Genomic DNA, 20,072 nt, shown 5'->3' on the forward strand with positions numbered 1-20,072 from the left:
TGGATTACGAGTGTACCAAGATCCTGGCTCAGACCTCTAAATATTGGGACAGCATTATAAGGGAGGCTATCAAAATTCGCACCAGGGAAGATCTTATCAACCGAGATTGCAGCTACAATCTCAGCAAGGCTTGGGACCTGGCATTGAATGTAATTAAGAAGACTTTCAGCAAGAAGTACGAACTGGTGACCAGGGTGGACGTAGCAAGCACATCGATGCTACGACAGATTCCGACGCCCACGTCTTTGTAACTGCCGGCACGCGGACGGCGAAGAGAGCAGCCCGCGGGGGAACGGGATTTAAATCGGCCGCCCATCCTCAGGAGCACAATTCGTCAGCCCACCTGACGATGGCGACATGTCTGATCGCCGAAATATTGTGCCCGTTGGACACTCTGAACTGGCAGTATACCCATGGACTGTTTATGTACTTGACTTGCTACTTATTGCAATGTTTGTATCATCTGCAAATAAAACAAACTTAGCATCTGGAAATGTAACAGATGAGAGGTCAATAATGTATGCAAGAGAAAGCAATGGACCCAAAATGGAACCTTGAGGAACACCACATGTAATTAATTTCCAGTCAGGTGAAGCGCACCGGTATTTCGCGACACCCTTTGTTACCTGTTAGATAGGTAAGACTCAAACCATTTTGCAGCACTGCCAGTAACACCATAATATTCTAATTTACTTAAGACAATGCTATGTTTCATACAGTCAAAGACTTTTGACAGGTCACAGAAAATGCCAGTAGCCTCTAATTTATTATCTAATGAATTAAGTACATTCTCACTGTAAGTGTTAATAGCTTTCTCTATATCAGAACCCTTCAGAAATTCAAACTGTGACTTAGACATTATATTATTTGGAGTCACATGCTTACAGAGACACTTGAACACAACCTTTTCGACACAACCTTCTTGTAAAGCAGCTTAACTTCAGCACATTTTAGCCAGTCTGGAAATGTTTTGCTGATAATAGATTGATTACACAAATAACTTAAGATAGAACTCAACTTGCATGAGCACTCTTTGATTAACTTTGTTGATATAATACTTAGATTTTAAGGATTTTATGATGGATGCTTCTTCTTTGGGAGACATGTCATTTCCATTTTACTGAAATTATTTTTAAAGACTGGTCCCAGATATTACATTGCACAGTTCACCAAACCTGATAACCTCAAGCTGTCAGTAACAGAAATGAAGTACTTGTTTAAGAGGTTTGCAACACTACGTGTACTTGTTACCAAAGTCTCATTTATTTTTAGAGCTATTTGTTCCTCTTCCTTTTTAACCCACCTACCTCTGTCTTCACAATATCCCACACTCTTTTTATTTTGTTACCTGAGGTAATTATCTTTTTCCCCATAATAAAGCTGCTTCGATTTCTGGATTACTTGCTTCAATATTTTGCAGTATTCTTTGTAATACATTACAGTTCTAACAACAGAGCTGTTTCCTATATTGTTGATATTCCTACCCGGAGTTTCCATTTTTAAGTTCAAATTAAAAGTGGTTTAAAGTGAAATTTATGCAACAAAGCATGCTGTCTTTCATGCAGTCAAAGTGCTTTTAGATTTTTATGTTTAGTTTTGTACATGATATGATATGAACGTATTTCTATTTAACATCAGTACCAAAAAATATTTGTTGCAATGAATGTAAATTTTTACTGGATCTATCTGAAAAGCAATCAGTTGCAAAGTAATAAATAAAGAATGATAAACAGTTTATGTCTCATTTAGGCATGTTGGTGACATTATCAAGCATTACATGACACAGTACAGTTTCCATTAAGTGTTTCTAACCATTCCTTATTATTGGTTATCTTTAAGGTAACTAACATAATTGCATTACAAATTAACATTTTTTATGTTCATAGTACATGTCTTTTACATGTAAGCTAGTGTGCGTGTGCATTTTGTCAAGTTACTGCTTTATTTTTGCCACACAATATTCACGTGATTACCAAGTCATTAAAGTTATTTATTAAATTAACTTTTGCTCATTTCTGGAGCTGCCAACTGTCTTATTCTGCAGTCTAAATTCATTTAAACTAAGTTCTGACATTCAAAATTACAGCTATCTATGGTGAAATTTTCATTTACCATCATTTATTTACATTTTTGGTATCTTTGTACACAGTAACACTCGCAAGTGATGGCGATCAGGTCATAACTATCTATATTCCTTCAGTAAGCACTGGTCTTCGGATTCAATGCCTTGTTTCAACTAACAGTGGAACATTAGGTACATGTGTCATTATAAACCTTACATGCACTGTAGAGTATATGTATGTCATAAGCTGACATATTCCACATAATAATAATCATCATGAATATGGTATATGGTAAATATAACTAACTAATTAACTACCTATAAAAACAAAAAAAGCCTAGTGGTTATGATAAAAGTTGTATTGTCTCAACATCAGCTCCTATGAAATACTTTATTATTTTCGATTCTTACTAACTGTTACGCATAAGATGTTTTACAATTTACTATCTGCATGGAGATGTGATCTTACTGTATGCAACTCTTAAGTATTACTTATGTAAGGAATGAAAACAGACCCAAACTTAGTGGATATTGTTTGGGCAGGATAAATAATTTATTTTTTCCTCTGTGTAAATAAATGTATAAAATTATATGAAACTCTATGTAAGCAAAAGGTTTAATTATCTTGGATAAAACAACATTTTGTCTATGGAGTGCGTGATTGATTCTCTTGTAAATTATTTTTTTGTTTATTGTTTGACAATACATGAACCTGTGTTCAGTGTATGCCACCTTTAGCATCTGAAGATGGTCACTGTATGGCCGAAACCGGTTATGACTGTGTCATAAACATGTGATTGTGTTTAATTATCTGGTAATGGTTCATCTTTGAAAAGCAATGATCTCTTATTAGCTGTCATAGCAGATGTATTTTGAGTGTGTCACTCACGTTTTTGTATTTTAATTGAATAACTATGGTGGATTTATGTTAAGCAGCCATGTCATTATTTTGATTCCTCTTCTTAGTACATCCTTGTCATAATGGATTCTTAATATGTGTTTTTTAAAGTAATGTTTCAGGCCTCATTGGAGAGAAATTGCAGGAGCATTGTCAAGTGGCCGTGAACGAACTTTGATAGTGTTCATTCATTGCTCATTCCATCATTTCAAAGCCACACATCCCCGAGATCATTTTTCTGGTCTTTTCTATTCGCAATCTTGGCTATGTGTACTCGAAAAGGATGTATTGTTTCAGGTCAGTCATTAGCTGCCTAACAATGTCACCATGAAACAGTCTCGTTGATCTGATGCAGTGATACAGCTGGAGTGCAGGGATAGTCACAGTTATATAAGGGATTAAAGCAATTACAAAATTTATCTGTTTCATGTTTTGTTCTGCAGGAATAGAACCTCCAGTGAAGCATTACATTACATTATGGTGTTTCACATTCAACCAGTTCGAATTCATAATAATATTTTCAATATATTCAATAGTTTTGTTGTTATAATATTTTCAAAAGACATAAATTATATTAAAAGCATAGAAAAGAAACAATATAACTCCTTCAACATGAACTTTACATAAAGGCATTATGTACAGTGAGAAGCCTGGTAATTTATGTATACACAAAAATACTATAACTGAAAAACTTTTTGTGCATAACAATAATTAGTAAAAATGAAAACTGCTGACTTTGGCATGACACAACTTTTGACAAATGTCTGCAAGCTGTGGGGCATCAACTACTAAAAAATGTTATGACTAAACAAAATCAATGAAATAGTATTTTTACATATTCAGTAATATCTTTAGTTACCTACATATAAATTATTTTTATGAGCTTTCCTGACTAACTTAATGTGAAGTTCAGCCACTGTATAAGAGAGGGAATTCAGAAATACTGTCAACCTCCAGATAAGTTTCACTTTTATTAATATTCTTAAAATTTTTAGAGAAAGTTATACATAAAGGACTTGTTGATCACGACTATAAATCACTTTTTGTCAAAGTAATAGCTTGGACTTCTGAAGTGTTCCGATATAGAGGGCACTGTTTACACACACAGTGTGAATGCACTTCATTCATTAGATAATGAATTACGGTCTACCAATATATTTTGAAATCTATCACAGGCATTTAATTGCATAGATCTTGATACACTTAGCTAAATTAATAAATGTCACAAGCAATTCTGTGAAGTAGTTCAAGTCATATTTCCCCAGCAGGAAACAAAGCATCAATTTGAATGTCAACTAATTACACATCAATTCCCACAAGATTCCTCACTTATATTAATATTATTGTGGCGTAAATCCAAGTACCTTAAGATAGTCATGTAAAACATCAGCATGTTGCTACAGTTTTCACTGTGGTAAAGTAAAGTTGTAAAAGTGTGCTGATGAATTTCTTAGTACAAATCACTGTTTTTGTCGATAATATAAATGGATAGATTAAAAAAATCTACTCACCAAGCAGCAGCAGGGGAAAACATATACAAAAGGATTTAACGTTTACAAGCTTTCGGAGCCAGTGGCTCCTTCTTCTGGCAGAAGAGTTGAAGGGGAAGGAAGAGGCATGATGGAAAAAGACTAGAGGTGTTTAGGGAAAGGGGTACAGTTCAGAAAAGTCACCTACAACCCTGGGTCAGGGGAGACTAACTGGACGGGATGAGAAAGAAAGGCTGATTGTTGGGGACTACACTGGATGAGATTTGAAAACCTGAGAGCTTAAAGGTGGAAGCCAGGGTAATATGCCAGACAGAGATTATTACTAAAACATTGTTCACGAGTTAATAAGAGTGAAAATCTAAGTGCATTGTATGTAAGAGAAGTGGGAGGGGGTTGGCAAAAAATAGACAAGTCAGAAAATGAAAGATGTAGAAAACTAAACTGGAATCTAAAATGGAGTAAAGAAAAGAGTAGTTACTGTTTTTGTTGTTAGCTATATCAAGTAGCATACCTGACCTACAATCACCTTAGCATAATCTCATAAAACTACAAAGAGAGACAATAACTTTCCAGTATTTCAGAGGCAAAATTCCAGTACTGCAGACAGAGACATTACAAATGAGAAAACTGTTCCCAGCTTTTGGAACCTTTAGTTCCTTCCTTAAGGACAAAATAGGGATAGGTTGGGGAGGGGTATAAGAGAGAAAACAAATCACTTGGAGTCCATGATCAGATAAACCCTCTCAGTACGATGACCCCTCCTTTCTAATCTTCTCCAGGCTAGTCCTCCTACCATCTCAATGAAGGAATTTACAGTCTTGAAAGGTACAGACAGGTTTTTCACTTTTAAAAGTGTACCAGCAGTTCTGGGGTATCATCTCCTTAAGGTGAATATTGGACAGCCACTCTGTCTCTTGTAATTTTATTGTGTTCTCAAGAGAATCTTCCTTTTCATGTTATTATAATTATCTTATATTACTTATTATATTGTCTTATATTATTTACAATATAATTGTCTTATATTAGTGAAGCTTTAGGTGGTAGTAGTCCTTATTTAGTCCCTCTGCAAGCTTTGTTTATACGTACTCGTAGTCGCAAGAAGGTAGATGATGATGAGACTGTATATTTTTGGTGTAAAGGACATGGTGGTTGTGAAGATCTGTCACTTGCTGGTGACTTAACTCTGTATTATCATAAATAATGCGTTGACCTTGAATAAAAAGACTACTTGTTGATCCTGCCAAAAGCCGAAAAGTGGTTCTTCTTCGTGTTATAGCTCTCTAGGGCACTCTGGAATGCTCTCTGGGTCATCTACAATGCCCCTGTGTCTTTGTGAATGCACGTGTCTCTGTGAGCTGTAACTGGTCATCACAGTTAAAGACTTGTTTGGTTAAGTGGCACAACTGCTTAAAGAAGCTGTTAAGGTAGTGGGACTTAGTTTCTGGTGAGACAGGGCTTGGCACAGGCCCTTGTATTACTAGACCTGTGATAGAGTAAAATTCATTTCCGGTTGCACAACTGGCAGGAAATGCATTTAAATGATAGTGGTAAGCTTTTTAATTAATATGTAAATGGAAAAAAAATGTATATTATTTTTACTTATTTTCATATCCAAGAGGACACGCTCACTCAGGTCTATGAAAGGAACATTAGCATATTAGTTTTTTTTGTAAATATGTGCTGTGTATTTACCTTCCCTGGCATGTTTTACATCCTTGAATATCTCTTCACAAAGGAATGAATAGTGCATCCAATTTAAAACTATACCACCAATTTACAAATGTAAGAACAAACACTTATTGTGCAAGAAATGAAAAGTCAGCAGGTGGTCCACATATCCTCTCCCATCAGGTCTGCTTCCTTATGGTTACCACTTTCTGGCTTCATGAATAATTAGGAAGAGTGAACATTATTGCAGCAAACATATGGAGGTACTTCAAATTTACTGTATGACCCACGCTGCTCCATCACAAAAATATTTTTAATATCTCAGAAATATGCACTGAACATAACTTAAGTTCTGCTGAAGATTAATAGGCTATATACTTCCAGCGTGAGAAGCCTTGTACTTCTGTGATTTAACTTATCTTGCAAACAATAAAATGCTCACTACAATATTCAATAAAAGCTTCTAAGATATAATTTTTGAATGTATCTTTGGAATATTAATGAAAACATTTGAAGCAGAGTGACTTTAGATCTCTCTTTCAGCCTTTCTCAGTCAGTTCCCTTTTCCTGATAAACTGCATGGCAGGTATTAAATCTTGTTTCCCAATGCAAGTACTGCCCCTCATGAATGGCTGCAAAGGCTCTGGAATGATGACAGTCCCATCATGTTGTTGATGCGTTTCGATTATAGCTATAAGCATCCGAGGTACAGCACACGCAGTTCCATTCACAGTATGTGCATGGATGGTACAATCTGGCACACCTGTTGGCTTGTATCTGTAAAAACAATAATCACTGTACGTCAAAGTAGAGATGGTGCTCTCATTATACAGTGGGATCATTTTTCAACAAATCTCGACATTTTTAAATGAAGATTCAGAATATGAACCAGAACCTATTAGGTCACCTGAATACTCTTTAATTGCAAACCAACCACATGTCAAGTCATTGAGTTTAATGTTAAGCTCATGTTTGAAATGATTAATCATCATCACACTAATTTTTATATTTTCCCTAACCACAATTACACAAACTACCATAGGTAAACAATTTGAAGGTTCAGTAAATAACACAATACTTTACTGTATTTGCATGTTTGGACTTTATGGAACATATGATATTGCCATGAGGCATGCATGCTGCATTCTGTGTGGCGTAGCAGTTACAACTGATGGCTGGTGTACTGCAGGTTGCCAGTTCAAACCCGACCACTCACAATTATTTGTTATTTATGTTTAATAGTTGTGTAGGATCTCAAAATTTATATATTTGTAATGTTTGTGTATGCTGGAAATTTAGATGCTTGTATAAATAGCTATGCTCTCCATCCAGGAGTTCACTGCTGTTTTGGCTGTACGTTGGTGTTTGCAATAAACATACTTTCTGTGCTAAGTGTTGTACTTCATTGACGATCCTTGCTTTCGAATTTGGACTTCATTGTGGTTATGATGCACTATTGCTACATAACATCTAAATCACTGTGTCTCCAATTAGGTGATGTAAAAGACATTGCCTTCATGGGCAGGAATCTGAATACAAGGAGTACATTGTTCCCACTGTCTGTATGTTCAGGAGACCAATGGATTCCAAGACAGCAGTACATCAGGTAGATTGGTTGGAGAAGGGACCAAACTATGCAGTCATCAGTCCCTCTGACCTCAGATTAACTGAAACCAATAAAATCTCACTTTAGGAGAGGGAACTACAAAGTCCATGAAATGATAAACTAATGACAGGGAAGGAAGGAAAAGGGCGGAAGAAGAGGTGAGGGAAATAAAGTGATTAATGACAAGGGCAGGAAGGAAGAAGCACAGGAGACAAGAGAGACGCTCAAGACATAACAGACCCTATAAGGAAAGGAGTGGGAAGGCAAAGGTCCAGGGTGTACCACCAAGCCCAGGGTGTACCACCAATCCAGTCAGGGCGAAGGGGGGAGCAAGAGGGCCTGCCATCCCCTCCGCTCACCGATAAGGTGGAAGGTCCCTACCTTAAATAAAGTGATAAAAAGCCCATCACGAATAAAACTTAAAACGAGATCTGCTGCTGAGGCATTGTCAGCCAACACCAGGGGCAGCGAGTCTGGAAAGCTAAAAGCCCATCGTAGGGTGGCTAAGCTGGGGCAGTCCAATAAGATGTGAGCCACAGTCAACATCGATCCACAACGACAGAGAGGGGGGTCCTTAAGTTGGAGGAAATAAATGTGAGTCAAAAAAGTATAGCCGATGTGGAGCCAGCATAGGACGACAGAGGCCTTACGAGAAGCCCATAAGGAGGACAGCCATGGAGTTGTAGAACCCTTAATTGCCCTGAGCTTGATCAACGAAGAAAGAGTGATCCATTCTGCATCGCAAAGGTCCAAAACCTGACGACGTAATATCAAGCGAAGGTCTATTTCCGGAATACCAATAGCAAGAGATTGCCTGGTAGTAGCTAATTTAGCCAATTAATTGGCAAGTTCATTGGCAGGAATCCCAACATGGCCTTGGATCCAAATGAAAACCACTGAGCATCCAAGTTGAGCGAGGAGAGAAAGAGAGTCCTGGACAGCGATGACCAATGGGTGGCGAGGGAAGCACTGGCCGATAGCGTGCAAACCGCTCAATGAGTCACTACAGATAGTGAAGGATAGCCCTGAGCAGGGGCAGATATGGTCTAGTGCACGCAAGATGGCTACCAATTCTGCAGTAAAAACACTACAGCCATCTGGCAAGGAACAAAGTTCCGTGCATTGCGCATAGGTGTAAGCAAAACCAGTGCAGCCAGCAACCTTGGAGCCATCAGTATAGATCACTTCTGAACCCTGAAAAGAACTGAGACAGGAGAACTCGTGGAAAAGAGCCATCGGAGGGACAGAATCCTTTGAATCGATTGAGAGATCAAGACAGAGCTGCGGCCAAGAGATACACCATGGAGGGGTACGTGCGTGACCAGAGAAGAGAGGTGGTAAAGGCAATTGATGGAGCTCAGAAAAAAGCGACTGAATGCGGACAGCCATGGTAAGCCCACATTGTGGCTGCCGCTGCGGCAGGGTGATCTCCATGTCTGGATAAAGGAGACCATAATTAGGGTGCTTTGGAGTGCAGCAAATGTGGATATCAGCTGTTGCTGGTGCAAAACTCGCAGTGGTGGAATCCCTACCTCTGCGAGAAGGCTAAGAGCGGGGCTAGTCCGGAAGGCACCAGTCACAAGTCAGACCTCACAGTGGTGGATGGGGTCTAGTATCTGCAGTGTCAAAGGTGATGCAGAACCATAGACAGGACTTCCATAGCCTAAACGAGACTGGACCAACACTTGATACAGTCACAGGAGAACAGAGCAGTCTGCACCCCATGAGGCATTGCACAGACAAGTAAGAACATTGAGATGGAACCAGCATGTCCTCTTCAGGTGGCAAAGATGAGAGAGCCATGTCAACTGGGCATCGAAGACCAGACCCAAGAAGCGATGGATGTCCACCACCTTGAGGGACTGGCCATCAACGAACAGTTCTAGATGGGGATGGACTGGATGGCAACAGCAGAAATGCACGACACACATCTTGGCAGCCGAAAACTGAAAGCCATGGGAGAGAGCCCATGAGTGCGCCCGACAGATTTCCCCCTGTAGACGGCATTCTGCAGCACCCATTACGGAGGAGGTGAGGTAGATACAAAAATTGTCAGCATACAAAGAGGACGACGCTGTCGGCCCAACAGCTGTCACCAGACCATTAATGGCTATGAGAAAGAGAGGGGCACTCAGCATGGAACCCTGCGGAACTCCATTTTCTTGCCGATGGGGAGAGCTGTAGGAGGAGCCAACTTGGACCCGAAAAGAGCAACAAGAAAGGAAATTACGGATAAAACCGGACAGATTGCCACGAAGGCCCCATTCATGAAGAGTGGTGAGGATTTGGTGGTGCCAGGTGGTGTCATAGGCTTTATGCAGATCAAAGAAGACTACAAGGAGGTGTTGCCGATGGGCAAAAGCCGACCGGATAGCAGACTCCAGGTAGACCAGCGAAAACCACTTTGAGTCGATGACAAAAGGTCGCAGGATTCAAGGATCCAAAACAGCCACTGACTCACCATGTGTTCAAGGAGCTTGCAGAGGGTATTAGTAAGGCTAACTGGACGGTAGCTATCCAACCAAAGAGGCGATTTCCCTGACTTCAACACCGGAACAATGCTTTCCTGCCACTGGGTAGGAAAGACTCCCTCACTCCAAAGATGGTTGAAGAGGGTGTAATGGAAGTGACAAATAGACATCATTTTGTTATATTATACACTAAAGTCGTGTTAAAAAAGCTTTTGCTTAAGATAATACTAAGTTAGGTGTTGCGATCAATAATCAATATTTGAATTGTATGTTCTTTGTAGCTTATGACTGTGATCTTTGGTCTACAACGGGTTTTCGGCTACTTGAGTGTTGGCTGCTGTTGAGTGTAGTTGTGTATTTAGTTTTGGCAATAAATGTGTTTTTGATACAAAGAAACTGTGGAATACTGCATCATTTTTCGATAGTCCAGTGATAATTAAAAAACCCGCACCTTTTCTTGGACCCCGAGCAGCAAAGGAATCATCGCCTAGACAACGAGAAGCCACGTGGACAACGCAGACTTGGCAGCATCAACAAAGGAGACATCATGGCCAGGTCTACTAAAGTACTATACAGCCATTAGCCACACCGTAACGGTGTCTTTATGGAGATAACTTTTCCTGCACAGTAGAGCGGGTTCATGATAAGGGTCATTATACAATGGTGGCCAGCCACCGATAAGTGTTGGAGCATTTGGTTATGTATCTGATCCGGTCCAGGAGTCATGTCAGGACAAAGGGCGAGGACACTGGAAAATTCCCACTTGCTGAATGGGGAATTATATGGCTCCAAGCAGTGAGAAACAAAAGACGAAGGCAATCGTTCTGAACGCTCTTTCAGGAGAAGGAACGTGAGAGGACACTGAGCCAGTGCCGAAGCTTGAGCGAAATTTTCTGCTACAAAGTCCAGATTGCTAAGGACAACACCATGCACAGAAATTCCTGCAACCCTGGTGGGAGGACGGTGTCCAAAAATTCGCCTGAGTTTCACCCAGACTAGCGAAGAGGGGGTGTGAGGTCCAATGGCAGCTACATATCGCTCCCAGCAAATCCGTTTCTGAAATCTGATTAGGTAGCAGGCCCAAGTGTGGAGTCATTTGAAAACTAGGAGAAGAGCAGTAGAAGTGTGCTGCTTGAAGTGTTGAAGAACATGGCGGCGGTCTTTTATGGCTGCAGCAATTTCTGGAGTCCACCAAGGGACCATCTTCCAGCGGGGGGAACCTGAAGAAGAAGGGATTGCTGAAACAGCTGCTGAAAGGGTAGCAGCAGTCAAAGTCTGAGTAGATTCATCGACAATGTTGTGTGGCAGTACAGAGGGGATGGAAGCAGAGGAGAAGGCAACCCAATCAGCCTTAGATATGGCCCACCTAGGAGGGTGACAGAGGGAGAGACACTGAAGGAAGGTCAAAACAATCAGGTAATGGTCGCTGTCACGCAAGACATTGTGGATGCCCCACTGAATGGAGGGAAGAAGGCCGGGACTGCAGATGGAGAGGTCAATGGTTGAGAAAGTGCTGTGTGCCACACTAAAGTGTGTGGGAGCACCTGTGTTTGGTAAACAGAGGTCAAGCCCTGCCAGAACAGCTTCAACTGCCCTGCCCAGGGCAGTAGTCATATGACTACCCCAAAGAGGGTTGTGGGCTTTAAAGACCCCTAATAATGGGAGTTCTTGAAGAAGGGTGGTGAGGATATGGGATGTGGGTGGCCTGTCAGGTGGGAGGTAGAGATTACAAGTTGTGATAGGAGTGGCCAGATGGACCCTGACAGCAATGACTTCCAAAGTGGTATGGAGGAGAACCTATTTACTAACAATGTCCTTGCGGACCGAGGTGCACACACCACCAGAAGCCCCCAAGGGGCCAATTCGGTTCCGACAGAAAGCACGGAACCCACGAAGGGCAGGTGAGTAAGAATTGAGTGCAATACAAGTGACAGAGTAGAAGGAAAGAAGGGGCTGAAACTTTGGAAGGTGACACAAATATCCAAAGTGTAAGCGAATGGATTGGAGTCGGTCACGCCACCGAGTAGCTATCCGTCACCAATAAGGATGGGGTAATATCCATATAGGTTGGGTCAGACTCTGTGGGTTCATTGACTGTAGGAGGGGAAGGCTGCACCTCAGGGGGTACCAGAGTGGCCTTGCCCTTGTTCCTGCACTTCTGCAGCTTCTCTTGGGAAGGAAGAGAAGGGTAGAAATCAGCGAGGGCAATCTTGGCACCCACCAGTCGTGGATCACACTGCCGATGTGGAGCAATAGATCGCCTTTCAGGAGGGTGCCAGGAAGAGAGTCCCGGGAGGGAGCTCCAGTACCAGCGGCCGCCGAAGGAGGGGAGCACTTCTCCGGCAGGGGAGGGGGAGCAGCACCCGAAGGGGTGGGTATGGGTACTGAGGGGGAGTGGGAGAGAGGGGGAGGAGGAGGAGGAGGAGGAGGCAGAAGGCATGGGGTGAAGGGGGCAGGGCTGGGAAGAGGCAGGGGTAGGAGAGGGAATGGATGTAATTGAAGCAAAGTAGAAGTCATAGACACGGGATGGAGCCGGTCAAATTTTTGATGAGCCTCAGTGTAGGTGAGATGATCTAATGTTTTATACTCTTGAATCCTTCCTTCTTTCAGAAACACCGGGCCTGTAGGCAAGCGTGAAGAATGCTGTTCATTACAATTTACACATATTGGCGGGGAGGGGGGGGGGGCATAGACACTCCCCTCATGGACGGGGTACCCACAGTCACCACAGAGGGGATCAGTGGTGCAGTGGGAAGACATATGTCCAAACCGTAAGCATTTAAAAGCACCTCATCGGTGGTGGAATATAAGGTTTTACATCACACCAGTACACCATTACCTTGAACTTCTCTGGGAGGACATCCCCCTCAAAGGCCAGGATAAAGGCACCCATAGAAATGCGATTGTTTGGAGGGCCTCGCTGCACACGGAGGTTAACACGGAGCTCCTCGTCAATTTGTAGAAGAAGATCTCGGTGGAAAATAATGCCCTGTACTGAGTTCAAAGATTGGTGGGGCATGACGGAGACTGGGATGTCACGAGACAGTCACAAGCATGCAGGGCACCAGATTGGGTAGCACACGATGTCTTGATGAGCAAAGCACTGGACTGCATTTTACTCATCAATTCAACTTTGCCATACTTATCTTCAATCGTCTCCACAAAAAAACAAAGTCTTGGTCGTGGCAAAACTACCATCATCCGATCGGGTACAAACCAGGTATCAAGGGAAAGGTTTCAACCCAAGCCGGCGAGCTTGACCCTCCTCCCATGGGGTGGCCAGGGAGGGGAAAGCCGAAGGATCAGGAGAAGGAGTGTCACGTCTGCTACCACTCTTAGAGACGGCCACAGAATGGCCAGAACGGTGAAGCTTTTGTCGCTTCATGCGCAAGGCGTCTGCCCTGGTACCATCCACTCCAGTCAGGGGCTCGCACCATGGGTGCCATCCAGCCACAGCAAGGGCCGTCTGGCACGGCAGCCATTGCCAGGAGTTCTGGTGCCCCAAAACGATGAGCATCGAGTCCTGGGCATACACGAGGCACTAACAGTTCAGTTACTAGTAGTGTGATCCCTGTGGTTTCAGGGGGCTCAGCCTAGTGAGTACTTAACAGCCCCACCACACGGACTGGCTACCGTGCTGGCGACCTAGCAGGAGGGGGGCCAGGGTACAAAGGGAAAGGGGGGAGAGGAACCTGCGCCATGGAAGCAAGGTAGGGAGTTCATCTCCAAATGGCTCACAGTGAACGGAAAATTTTGGAAATGGAGGTCAAACCCCAAGGGGACCAAAAACGCTGAAAAGGAGATGGAAACAGCAAACTAAACAATAGCACACACCAAAACAAAGCCAGGATGACATAAAGAAGTCCACAAAGAGGGAAAGGAGGGGGCAGGGACAAAGGAGCAAGGATAGGGAGGGAGAGGAACAGGGATGGTAATGCAGCCTGGAAAGGAAAGGAAAGGAAAGGAAAGGAAAGGAGGCTGCAATAGCTCGGGGACCCGTGTGCACCACACACATACCCTCAAAAAGACTGTGGGCCCCCTGGGGAGAGCAGTACGTCAGTTGCACATCAGGCATCCATCAGTGTCTGCTGGAGAGGCTGGTTAGGACCCAATGAAATGGCTGAAAGGATTTGACGGTGCCACAAACTACAACAGTGGGATAACATGATGTAGCTGCTGGTAAGCATTTTGAGATGTGAGGTCAGGGTCCAAGAAACTCTTCTGTTCCTGACATTTCACCCAGTGCAGTCCTGGACAAAATGTCAGGACCAGAAGAGTTTCTTGGACCATGACCTCACATCCCAAAAGGTTTACCAGTAGCTATGTCATCCGGTCATGAAAGCCTTCATTCTATGATAACATGATGTGTTTGGCAAGTGTGTACCTTTGCCTGGATGGCACAGCCCAGCAGTGGTTTGAGAACTCAGAAGCTTGGATGACTTCCAGGCCAAACCGAAGAAAAATTTTGGCAACAGTCAGCAGAATGTCAGTTTCGTGACAGAAAAATTGTAGAAAAAGTCCCAACATCATGGGGAAATGACAAAGTCCTACATACAGAAGGTTTTAGCTCTGTGCCACACTAACAATCTACATATGACAGACACTGACAAAATCTCACATTTCATGTAATGAACTGCAGAAGACACGTTCCAGAACTGAAGCCAGAATGGGTCGATAGGCTTAATCTGTGAAAGGCAGAAGAAGAAGATGAAGAAGAAGAAGAAGAAATGTTCCAATCTCTTCTGGTAAAGGATGTCTATCACAATAAAAGAGGTATTCCTCGAGTGGTGCCAACTCTTTGTGGAAATTTGATGATACTGTGCCAACACCCTCTGTGCAATTTTTGAATGAAACCATTCCACTTTTGGCTGTTAAAACATTAGGTAATACGTCAGTATAGAACACGTTATGGAAGGAGGAGCTTTGACATAAGCTGAACTTGCTGAAAGCCAAAGAATCATCTTATGAACTGCAAGCCTACTTTGAGGAAATGCAACAGAAAAAAAAGTAGGATGATAGAGGTCTGTAGGGTATTTGTGGAAGACAACCGAGACCTTATATCTCTCATACAACTCGCTGTAAGAGAAGAAATATAGCATTTTATGGCAGCCAGAGCTGTCAGACTGAGTAAGCATGAGACAGCAGGCATGAATGCCGACTCTACACATCAGAAGGTAATTGAGAATTTTGAAGAAGTGGTGTATTGGTTTTCAGCACCAATCTCCACCACCAGCTGAACATGCCAAGAAGAATGTAGTTGGCCAATTGAGACTTATGCGACAGTTGTGAAACAACGACCCAGCATCTGGCTGCCGCAGATACAATTAACTTCTCTTCCAGGTACAACTACCCAGAGAAGAACAGGCTTCTGGAGGACAGAGGACTACATGCTGGTATGCTTCTAATGTGGATGCCCTAGGCACATGGTGCACTACTCCAGAAAAAGAAGATTACTTTTTGATGACTACTACAGCATCAGATATCAACCATCACAACAATTATATTCAAGGTAGTCGACTGCGGGCAATTATAGTTGACCTGCGGGATGAAGATTTATTTATTTATTTGCTATTTTCTTTTAGTATGTTACCTAGATACATGAACACACAAAATGTTGCACATGAATTAGTACATATGAAAATAACAAAATATTTTAATGCGATTTCATGTGAGTAAGTACAGGGTGACACACAGGAGATGGACAGTTTTCAACTGCGCAGTACAGAGTGGTGGGAGGTGATCATGGCGGGGATAGTTTTGATCTACACAAGACGCCATTTCATTTACTCAGTCACTATGGAGCAGTGGGACTTGCAACGTCGAGTGTTTGTCTATGACAGTTTCATGAAAAGTGGTGAGTCTATTATTCCTATGCAGCGATTGTTTCGTGCGTAGTTTAATGTCGGTCGACACAGAGCTGTTCCGAGCCGTAACACAATCCTCAGATAGGTGGAAAACTTCGGATCAACTGAAAACATACTGGATAAGAAGCATCCTGGCCCGAGATGCAGAGTAATGACACCAGAAAATGTTGAATGGGTAAGGCAAGCGGCAGTCAGAAGCCCAGGATGGTCAGCTAGACGTCATGCTAGTGAGTTACGAATCAATCGTGAATCAGTTAGGCGAATTTTGCATAAAGAATTAAAATTCCATCCCTACAAAATGCTCATTGTCCAACAACTTAAGGAACTGATTTTGCTGTACGAGAAGACTTCGCTTACAGAATGCAAGTGATTTTGGGATCGAATGAAAATGAAATTTTATTGATGAGCGATGAAGCTCATTTTCATTTAAACGGGACCGTGATTAAGCAAAACCCACATTACTGGGCTCCAGAGCATCCACACCTTATCTACCAGCATCCTCTACACTCAGAAAAAGTAACAGTCTGGTGTGCTCTTGGCTCTGTTGGAATTATTGAACCTTATTTTTTTGAAGAGAACGGGGCCACAGTTACTGTTAATTCAGTTCGTTACATTCGTATGCTTGAAACATTCTTGAAACCAGAACTAAGAAGATGACGAAGCCCTTTAAAATGCGTTTGGTTCCAGCAGGATGGGGCAACATCGCACACCACAAATACTCCAATGACAGTTCTTAGACGTATGATTCTTGGCCGGATTATCTCACATTTTGGCAATGTTCCTTGGCGTCCCAGGTCTCCAGACTTGTCAGTGTGAGAGTACCTTAAGAACTGTGTCTATAACCACAAACCACGAAATTTGGATGAGTTGAAGAATGCAATCATTCAAGAAATCACTGCCATCCCTGCAGAGTCCGTGTGATGGAGGATTTTGAGAAGAGACTTGAGTCCTGCATTCGAAATGATAGACATCACCTTGATGACATTATTTTTCACAAATAACTTTGTTAACTAAAATGGCAAATAATGAGCTTTGATTTTGTGTAAATAAACATGCATTAATTTTAAAGTTGGCTGAGCATTATTTCATTAAAAACCGTCCGTCTCCCTTGTGTCACCCTTTATAAATAAGCATTATGGTGTTAACATGAAATACATAATTTTCACAATCTGTGTACTACCCTTTGGCCATCTAGTGTACAGATAAACTAATTAATCTGGAATACAGAAGGTACATACTACGACATTGCTAGTCACAAATTTTGTAATTTATAATTCTAGACTAAATTGTACAGCACTACACCACATTACACTGCTGTACTTGGTAACAGAACAAACCTGGATCTCCTCATTTCTCTGTACAATTGGCTCCTGGGTTGCTGAGGCACAATTCAGAATTCCTTGTGGCTGTGTTGCCAGGCCATCCAGGGTAAAGAGATTGAAAGATTGCTATCAGGATCTTGGGATACTGTTCCTGGTTATCCCCAAGGCTCATTTCCCGCCTGGCTCTGAAAAGTTGTTGTGGATGGATGTTCTGCCCTTCTCGGTTGTCTCTCAGCCACATAGGGTTGCAGTTTGGCTGTCACCATGTTCAGATTATGCAAAAGTTCCTCATTCCTTACCATGTTATAGACTGATGAATTGCCAAAAATGTGCCTATTTTGATCTGTGAAGTCTTACCTAGTAGCACACTCCCAGATGATATGGTCCAGGTGCTGATTGCTACACATTCACAAGCAGCCTTGGGTGTTCTGACAGATAGTGCATAGCTTCCTTGGTAGAAAGGAAGTACGGCAGTCTTGATCTTTCTTTTATGTCAGGAAGTTCTCTTGCCTGTTTCAGCTCTGTCCTAGATTTCTCGCCATGTCCATCAATGTATGCCTTTATTTCCTTATTTGATGTGGCTCCTGTGGCTAGTGTCTGCTCTACCTTGGCATATTCACCCTTCTTGGGTCAGTATTGTTAATGTCTCTTCCTTACTGCTAGGAGTGGTAGTAATCCTAGTACTCTAGCAGTGCCTCAGTTGGTCATGACCTACACACACCGGTCATGTACAGGAGTACACATCAATTTGCTCACTGAAGAGCCTATGCTGTCTTTACCTTTCTGGCTCTAAGAGCTCATACACCCAAACCATAACCCACAACAGTGATTAAGACTGCATTGTCATATGTTCTTATTGTACTTATAGGCAACTCTGGCCAATTGTTGCAATTTTGTTCAGGATTTAAACACCTCTCTTACAAACAATTTCTAAATGTGCATGAAAGTTTTGATTTTTGTTGATATTTATACCAAGGTACATACATACTTTCTTTCTCTTAATAGACTGGTCCTTCATTCTGACTGTGGGGTTTCTTGATCTTGGTAATGTTCTTTTTAGTAACATGTAAATTGTTTTGTGTGCTGTTATTGTGGTGTCACCACCAGACACCACACTTGCTAGGTGGTAGCCTTTAAATCGGCCGCGGTCCGTTAGTAAACGTCGGACCCACGTGTCGCCACTATCAGTGATTGCAGACCGAGCACCGCCACACGGCATGTCTAGAGAGACTTCCTAGCACTCGCCCCAGTTGTACAGCCGACTTTGCTAGCGATGGTTCACTGACAAATTACGCTCTCATTTGCCGAGACGATAGTTAGTATAGCCTTCAGCTACGTCATTTGCTACGACCTAGCAAGGCGCCATTATCATTTGCTATTTATCTTGTGATGCATGTACTGTCAGACTGATGTTCACCAATTATGGATTAAAGTTAAGTATTCCACAGCTACGTCCTGTTTTTGCTAGTTCATTTCCGTGTCCTGTTCCAGACCTCACGCCAGCCTGCGTGAGCTTAAACGCGTGCCTTTCGGCTTCACCTCGTAGTGTCTTGGCTGTCTTGCCAAGTCACAACAGTTATCATTAATTTATTTTCTACACATCAATTGATAAGTGTTTCAAGAACTTCACTACTTATTTTCCCCCAATTTAGCCCTTGTGGTGGCAGATATTATTAGTAGCAAACCATCTGCATAGGCAATGCAGTGCCTAGTGTTTGTTGCATTCTTATGTAGCTGATTCAGTAATAGCTCTATGCCAAAATCTCATAACACTGGACTACAAACAGAGCCCTGGGGGCCACTTTGGTGATGGTTTTCATATTTTCTTTCAATGGTATTTAGTTTCACATACCTGTCTGTGCAACAGTCCCCCTGTTGCAGAGACAACTGGAGCAGTTCGTCTGCCTGATTCTTTTAAACAGAGGAGGCCACTACAAATTATAAAATGCCGCAACTATGTCAATCATTATGCCTATACCATATTGATCGTCTGAGGAGTTCACAATACATATTGTGTGATTTACCACACTGCTGGTGTATTTCCCTTTTTTGAAATCATACTGCAGGGAGACCATGCCAATTACCTGTCTGTGATCCCTCATGCTGTGGCACAGAAGCTTTCCCTGTACTTTGTAGAGCATTCACCAAACAAATTAGTCTGCAAGATTTCAATTTCTTTCTTTTTTGGGTCTTTATCATCGCTCTTTTTTAGTGTAATGATATTCAAGTTTTTCCAGATTCTGGGCACCTGCCCCTGCAAAAGACAATCATTAAGTAACACTGTTGGGTATGGAAAAATTTGCTCTTCTAGATGATGCAACACTTTCACCATAACTCTGTCTGGCACAGGTGATTTCTTCTCTTTTAACTTCAGCATTGCTACTTTACTTCTTCCTGGGCAAATGGAATCACAATTCTATTATTCACATGCTTCTCTAGTAATTCAGAACGGAGATACTAGTGGTGCTCTGTCTTTTGTATCACATCATCCAGCAACAGTGTTCTCAGTAGGTATTGCACCGACGTCTCCCAGTTTGGCACCATACCATCGGATTGAAATGCTGATAATTACAGTGGGTGATCAAATCTTGTTTGTGGCAAGTTTGTATGGTAAGTCCCATACATCTGTTGCCATTTGGTGCTTGACATAAACCCCCCTTTTTTTATTCTTGTATGAGAAAACAGATCTTT

General features: G+C 42.2%; 1 protein-coding gene across 1 annotated transcript in view; it reads right to left on the reverse strand.

Moving 5' to 3' along the window:
• Positions 1 to 6,413: 6,413 nt before the first annotated feature.
• The window catches only part of LOC126481106 (uncharacterized), an 82,678-nt gene continuing 69,019 nt past the window's right edge, over positions 6,414 to 20,072 (reverse strand). The window contains exon 4 of the mRNA XM_050104625.1: positions 6,414 to 6,895. Within this exon, the coding sequence (XP_049960582.1) occupies positions 6,658 to 6,895 (238 nt within the window). The 3' untranslated portion in view covers positions 6,414 to 6,657. The remainder of the gene's footprint in view (positions 6,896 to 20,072) is intronic.

This window comes from Schistocerca serialis, chromosome 5 (genome assembly GCF_023864345.2).
Source record: "Schistocerca serialis cubense isolate TAMUIC-IGC-003099 chromosome 5, iqSchSeri2.2, whole genome shotgun sequence".
Lineage (NCBI taxonomy): Eukaryota > Metazoa > Arthropoda > Insecta > Orthoptera > Acrididae > Schistocerca > Schistocerca serialis.